This window comes from Crocodylus porosus, unplaced genomic scaffold (genome assembly GCF_001723895.1).
Source record: "Crocodylus porosus isolate Cpor-Errol unplaced genomic scaffold, CroPor_comp1, whole genome shotgun sequence".
Lineage (NCBI taxonomy): Eukaryota > Metazoa > Chordata > Crocodylia > Crocodylidae > Crocodylus > Crocodylus porosus.
The window spans coordinates 175,350,384-175,358,044 of NW_017728906.1; the positions used below are offsets into that span (position 1 = coordinate 175,350,384).

Genomic DNA, 7,661 nt, shown 5'->3' on the forward strand with positions numbered 1-7,661 from the left:
AGGATTGGTATATAGGCATTTAAGGCCCTGCCTAGCTGCATGTGCCCCCCCCCTCCCCCCCCGATTTGGGAGATTGTTTGGACCCATTTCTTACCCGGGCACTCCTAGCATTTGTTACCTGTCTTGCTCGGGTGGTGTCTCCTCGTCTTCCTGTGGCCCCCTCCCCCAGTGATGCTAGTTTAAAGCTCACTGTATGAGATCAGCCAACCTGGAAGAGAAGACACGCTTGCCTTTAGGAGAGAGGTGAAGCCTATCCCACCCCAGAAAGCCTACTGCCTGAAAGGATGGGTCATTATCAAAGAACCCAAGGCCTGACTGGCGGCACCAACTTCATAAGCACCAATTGACCTCACTAATGCAGGCCTCATGTCGCTGTCCCCGCCTACTCACTGGAAGAAGAGAGGAGAATACCACTTGTGCTCCCATCTCCTTAAGCTTGTCCCCCAGAACCTTGAAATCCTTCATAATGTGGTCAGGGTTTCCCCTGGCCATGTCATTTGTCCCCACATGGATGACAACCATGGGGTACTGGTCTGCAGGTTGGATGTAGGCCGGGATCCTCTCCATGTTGTCTCTAAGCCGAGTCCCAGGCATGAAGCAGACCTCCCGCGTCGTGGGGTCAGGCCGACAGATGGGACCTTCCAGTCCTCGTAGGATGGAGTCTCCGATGACAAGGACCCGGTGTTTCTTCCTGCTGGTGTTTGCTCTCTGCCCATTCTGTACCATGTGGGGAGTGGCATCATCCCTGCCGGAGGCAATTTCACTGTCTTTCTCCATCACAGCTGCCAGGGCATCAAACCTGTTCCCCAGGTGAACCTGGGGAACTTCCACCACTCTAGGCCTAGCAGTTCTGGATTTGGACACAGTTTGCCACTCCTGCGTTGGATGCGTCTCCTGTGTGGGCTGTACAGTGTGTGACCAGGCCTGCAGAGAACAGACATAGGCATCAATTTCATCCTCTGCATCCCTGATCCCCCTCAGCCTGCTCACCTCAGCCTGGAGCTCCCTCACCTGCTCCTGCAGGGCCCTAAGTTGTGCACAGAAGGGGCAGGCAAGGAGACCACCAGGCCCCGCCCCAGGACCCCACCGAGCCCCCCCACACAGACAGGGGGGGCAAGGGACCACTGACCCTGCCAAGTGCTCTGTCTGGGTGGAGGCCTTGGAAGAGCCCATGGCAGGCAGCTGTGCCCGGGCGGGGCCCCTGGCAGCTGTGCTACACGTCTGCGTCATGTCTGTAGAGCTGCACCTGCTGCTTTTGCTCGCTGGAGGTGCTGCTCTGGGCAGCTACCTCATGCCCACCTTATGCAAACGCCGGTGCGCCCTTACAGAGCGTGCCTGTTTGCGCACACTGTTTGGGCGCAGCTCCCTGTCAGGTGAGCTAAAAGGGCTCTGGAGGGCTTCCCCTCTGGATCCACTTCAGCTGCGCTGTACTCTCTGCCCCACTTACCTTGGGGGAAATCAGCTGTTGCTGCCCCCCGCTGCTGTCTCCTCTGCAGCTGCTGCCTTTGCTGCTGAGGTAAGGTGGGTACATGTGTGGCACATGTGCACCCTGCTCCCTCCTCTCCTACTTCCCAACTGCAAGGGAATTTCAAACCGCTGCTCTTTAAAGCCCGCAGTTTGAAATTCCCGCGGTTGTGCTCTCAGCCAATCAGGCCTTCTGGCTAAGCCGGAAGTGCTGGCTGGCGGCCCCGCCCCCGTACCGACCCTCCTGCTGGGATCCTGGGGTGGCAGGGACTACCACCCCAAGGGGCTAGTCAGAGCTGCCCCCCCCCCGCTTGGGGGAAAGGCCCCTGAAGCTACTCCCCTGCTTGGGGGAAAGCCCCCCTCCGCTGTCTGTTTGCCCGCATGCGGCTCCCTGTCGGGTGAGTTAAAAGGGCTCTGGAGGGCTTCCCCTCCAGATCCGCTTCAGCTGTGCTGTACCCTCTGCCCCACTTACCTTAGGGGGAAATCAGCTGTTGCTGCCCCCGCTGCTGTCTCCTCTGCAGCTGCTGCCTTCACCGCCGAGGTAAGGTGGGTACACGTGTGGCACACGTGCACCCTGCTTCCTCCACTCCTGCTTCTCAACAAATGGAGACATGATTCGGTGCGAGTCTTAAGTTGGATAGGTGAAATCTATGATTTCTGGGCAGCAAGAATATATATTTTACTGTTTTAGGCCTCATTGGATTTAAGTCTGCTTATCAACCTGTAATGTAAATTCTTATGTATTCCACCACTGAATTTGGCCCATTGACTCTAAGGTAGTATTAATTACAGCAATTTACATTATGACAGACTACAAGAGAGGCTATAATTAGAAAAGCAATTAATATTAGGTGCCTCCTGATATTGGGGGGGGCACAATTTGTGGGTGGCAGTATCGGTGGTGAGTGGTTATCCGCAGAAACTTGTGATGGCAGTGGGGGGAGGGCAGGAGGAGGTGGGTTGTGAGTGACAACTGATGATCACCCATAGAAGCTGATGGCCAGTCTCAGGCGGGGGGGCAGGTGCCCCCAGGTGCTCCCCCTACGCATCACCTATGAATACGAGGGTGCAAAAAGGTCTTTCTTTCCCCATCTCTGTCCTATCCAAGGTATAAATTGGATTCTAGCACCAAATTCAAAGATGATGTGTAAGGGAGTGTAAATTTAGTAGAGGATGTAGCTGTGAGATTTACATAATTATATTTTAGTATGTCTTGCATGCTAAGAGAGCAGAAAAACATTTAAATTATGGTAGTTTAGACTTGTCTCTGACTGCTTTTCTGGCTGCAAATGGCAACTATGCATATTGCTGAAGGATTTTATGAGCATAAATTGGTTAATATTTGAACAGTGCTGTTGAAAATGTAATGCGCTATGTGTTATCTTGCTATTTTAAAAATGTGGTGCTGTGCTTCAGATGCATATGATTTAATAGAGATTACATTATTTCTATATACTGGTGTTGGTGATTTTTTTTTTCTTAAACCAAGCAGCATCAAGAGAAATGAACACTTGGTAATCATGGTTCTGTAAATAAAAGCTCAAAATAACTCAACTCAGTCAATATTATCTCTCTTTTTTTAAAGGATTTAGCTTCCAAACTCCAAGCTCAGCTTGAAAATGCACGTAAGCTAAAAGAAAGTAGAACGCAGACTCCATCAAAATCTGACAAGGAGGTAAGGGGAAAATATTTTTCTGTTATGTGCTGTTGCAGTATATACAGTGCAGCTATATAGTACCAGTAGTAATGATATTTGTCAATTTTGAGTTTAAATTTACAAAGGTTGTCTATAAAAGAACCAAGATATCTAATGAGTTTTCGAACTTCATACTGTCTAACTATTGTAAGCTCCTGCGTGCCATTTGTCCCAGTATATACTTTGAAGCCTGTGGAGCATCTTAGACACACAAACAGCACCATGGTCAGATCCTTGTGGCATTGAAATGCGTAGCATAATTCTCTATTCAGTAGTCGACTTGAAACAATTAGGGCGTATGTAGTGTCCTTAATAGAGGGCTTATGTAGCATGCATAGTATTCACTGGGAGCTGGGCACTGCGGTGATTTTTGCCTCTGGAATTTTGGTTCTATGTAGTCTGTATTGGTGTCAGTTGACTGTTTATACCTGAACAGGGTAGGATACTATTTTATACCAGGAATTTCTGGTGGTAATATAAACTGAAAAAATGAAGGAGGAAAGGATTACACAGGCTTATACTGTTGAGCAATATTCCATTTCAAAGACTCCAAAATAAGTAAACCTGTGTAAGTAGATTGTCATGTAGCTCATCTTTATAAAGCTTACACAAATTGAAGTCTGTGTTGAACAGTTTTTTCAATGAGGGAATTACAAAGTAGAACTAATTAATTTTGTCTAAGCTAATTATCAGTTCTTCCAGATCCTAAGAGACGCATGTATGGTTTTAAAGGCAAATATGATGCATAGATTATATTTTAAAGACTTCGTTTTTTTCATTAGTTGACTGGGAGGAAACATAATAAGGAAAAACTGCTAAGTATTGGTAACTGTACATGTTGATATACTAAGGAAAAACAAATGCTAAAACAAAAAAATACTTAATACTTCCATTATAAAACAGTGTATTAGTAATATTTATTATGATTAAGTGCATATTTTAAGTTACAACCATACCTTAGAATAATGAAGAACTATACTATATTTCTCCCCAAAGTACTTACTTATTTAACTGAGCCATAATTTACCTAAATATTTACTTATGTATAAATATTAACTTATTCTTAAATTTGTTTTATTTACTGCTTAATTCAGTCATTTGTTAGTACCCTAAATACTCTTTCAGCTTTGGATTTAGTGTTTTATCACTTCTGATGAAGACTGGTAGCATTTGAGCTCATATTTCCAATATAAAACTAGACATTTTCTCTCGTTTCCAAAAACAATGAAATACAACCTAAAATTAGAATTAGTTTAGATATGAAAACATCAGCTTGCTGTTTGGTTAAAAAAAAAAAAAAAAAAGTAAGCTTTATGAAACTGTAATGCGTAGTCTCATTCATAAGCAAAAGTAATTTGTAAAGTATTTTTGGAGATTGTAAACACTTTAAGGTCTCATAAAAAGAAATGCTTTTATACTTCCTAACCATTATTTCTTAATTGTATGATTAGCATTGGATATAAGAATCCTTTTCATTTTGCATTCATATTCAACTACAAATTACAGATTTTAAATGGAAAATGTGTTCTTCTATGTAGATACAGAATTCCCACTGGCAGTTTGTATATCATTTTTCAGACACCACAGAGTTTTACTGTAAAGAATTATACTGCAGTGAGGAACAGAGTATGCCTGTAGTGCATTTTACTGTAGCCTCCAGGATACGTGAGGTGAAAACTTGCATATCAGCGTCTGTCTTTTATTGATAAGGGAATGCTAGTTAACACAGTTATTTTCAAGTTTTTATTTTTTGAATCTTGCGAGGAGGGGGCTCTATTTATTAGAACCTCCAGCTGAATGGTTGTTGTGGGATTGGGATTGTGGTCAATATGGAATTTCTGCTTTTTATTTTTCTTTGAGGACCTAGAAAAAAATGTTAGAGCAAAGCAGAAGTCATAATCTCTGTGTAGAATCTTTGTAAATATAGTTGGGTATTTTAAAGCCAGTGGTTTTACCTCTTTTCACCCCTTGGCCAGTCCATGGGTGAAGGAAAACAGAAACCTTCTGAAATTCCTTTATTTACCTTTTTATATCTCATTTATTAAAATAATCAACTGCGTGGAGGTAGTGACATATATTCTCTATGTATTCTGTATATCAAATAATTATATATTTTTTATAATTCACTACATCCAAGACTCGTCTAAACGATCTTAAAATTGTAGGAAAGAAATGATGCATTTATAATAACTTTTGCATCAGTACTTGTGTACTAATACTCCCTATGTTACCAAGATTAATTTCACGTCTGACATTTATTTAATTTTTGACCAAACTGCAAGTCTGATATGTGTCCAGAATATAGAAAAGATGATAATTTATATTAGTTGAGACCTTCCGTTTGTTTTTTGGGGATATTTTAATCATTAAATCTATGGGATTTTACTTTTCCCTATTTAAAGCTGGTGTCTAGAGGTGGTGGTCTTACAACACTTGGTTGATTGAATTTAAATGGTTCTTAAGTAATATATACATTCTTAAACAGGATACCAGCTGTCATGAGCCCAACAAAATTTTGGGGTGTTCACGGAGTGCTATGTAGGCTTTTGTGTGTTTTGCTGATATGGCACATGGTATAATTGAAAAGCTAATGTTACGCTGTATCTATTTATGTTGCTCTTATTTCTGTGTGCATTACATTATGCTGCTCTCTGTATCTTTATGATTTTGAACGTAGTTTATCCAAAGGAACTGAGGGATGCATACTTGGAAGAGAGTATGTGAAACTGCTCGATCTTGATTGTCCTAGTGTTACTAGAGCAAAGATGGTTACCACTCCCAATCACAGACAGATGGGGCCACTGGTAGGATGGACATGCAGGGTATTGTCTGGTCATCATAGCAGAAACAACTCCACAATAGCAAAGGCATCTGAGAAAAATAGCCTATTAGCCAAAGGAATTCCAGGTGCGTTGAGGAGACAGCAAGGGTATAGGTTATAGGGAGTAGGGTATAGGGAGACAAGACATTGCTAGAGGATGCTGAGGTCCATGATAAAGTGGGACAATGTTGATGGCAGTGGGGAACAGCGTTGGAAGCATTTTGGAGACTATCTTTCAGATGAAGGAGGTCTTTGGACTGTCCCAGGCAGGAGAAGGGTCCAAGTCTCTAGCAGTCAGGGCTGGCAGGTTCAGCAAGAAGGTTGATCTCTGAAAATACCAGCAGGTCTCTAAAGCACTTAGTAGTAGATGACAGTGTAAGAAACTTGATTTGTCTTTTTGTTCTGTCTTCAAACTAATGGTCAGTTTTTTCTTATATAATTATTTTCTTCTATATAAGAAATTCTTTTGTTGTTTAGTCTCCTTACTGCAATGATTCTCAACCAGGGTGCCATGGCACGCTGGGGTGCCTGGAGATCCTTTCATGCAATGTCAGCATTTAAAATGTGCAAATCTGATTCACATGAAAAACCCAAGGATTTCAGATAGGAACCCATAGTGTTCAAAACCTTCTGATCTGTTGTGGTCTTTCTGAGTTCTGTGCGACAGAAACATTGTTTTTTGTTTTTCTGTAGTCAGAAAAACAAGTGCAAATGAAGAGCTGGAATTTTCTGAGGGTACCTTGAGCCTCTCCAGGAGTGGCTCGAGTCTAAATAAGTTGAGAACCACTGCCTTACTGATTGATTCCCTGTGGTAGAGTGATGTCTGGGCAAGTGGTGTTAAAGGTTATTCTCTGGAAAGGGGACCTAAAAATTATTTCACAACCCCAGGGGAATCCACCTGGAGCTGGCACAAGATCCCCTGGTGTAGTGGTGGGAGCTGATAAAGGACAGTGGAGCTGAGGCTTGCAGGACTAAAGAGTTCTCTGGGGCAAACCTTGGTCTGCTCTATGGGACAGACAGTAGAACAGCAGGGAGAAACTTGGGGCTCTGGGATGGGACTATGACATCAACTGTCTTAGTCAATTTTTATATTGTTTTTCTTAGCTAACATTTTGGTAAAAGTCATATAAAAATTGTTTTAGAACCTAGCCCTTTCTAGGGGTGATTTTCTTGTTCCAGATTAGCCTTGGGTGTGTTGTTAAGATGAAACTATTCAGTTGTATAATAAACGTAATGATTTTATATGACTACTGCTCAATATCTGACAATAGCAAGTTGGGAAGACTTCTCAGTAACAAGATATTGAGAAATAAAACACCAGTCTAGGAGGAAATAATTGGCACTACAAGGCACCTTTATTAGTTTTTCCTCTCTACACACTTGTAATTATGTCAATATCTGGTTTCCCTGGAAAATTACAAATTATTTTCTGCGTGCTGGCTACTTAAAGTCAACTTCCTGATTTCAATTTTGCTAATTCTAAAACATAGTTTCATAGTTTCTAGGGTCGGAAGGGACCTGAGCAGATAATTGAGACCAACCCCCTGCTATGGCAGGAAAGAGTACTGGGTTCAAACGACCCCAGCAAGGTGTATATCTAGCCTCCTCTTAAAGACCCCCAGGGTAGGAGCCAGCACCACTTCTCTTGGAAGTTGGTTCCAGATCCTGGCTGCCCTGACA

The 7,661-nt window shown here is 42.8% G+C and overlaps 1 protein-coding gene across 1 annotated transcript in view; it reads left to right on the plus strand.

Moving 5' to 3' along the window:
• LOC109306712 (CWF19-like protein 2) overlaps positions 1–7,661 on the plus strand; it is a 120,772-nt gene that overhangs the window by 4,169 nt on the left and 108,942 nt on the right. Inside the window, exon 2 of the mRNA XM_019530249.1 lies at positions 3,050–3,139. Within this exon, the coding sequence (XP_019385794.1) occupies positions 3,050–3,139 (90 nt within the window). The remainder of the gene's footprint in view (positions 1–3,049; positions 3,140–7,661) is intronic.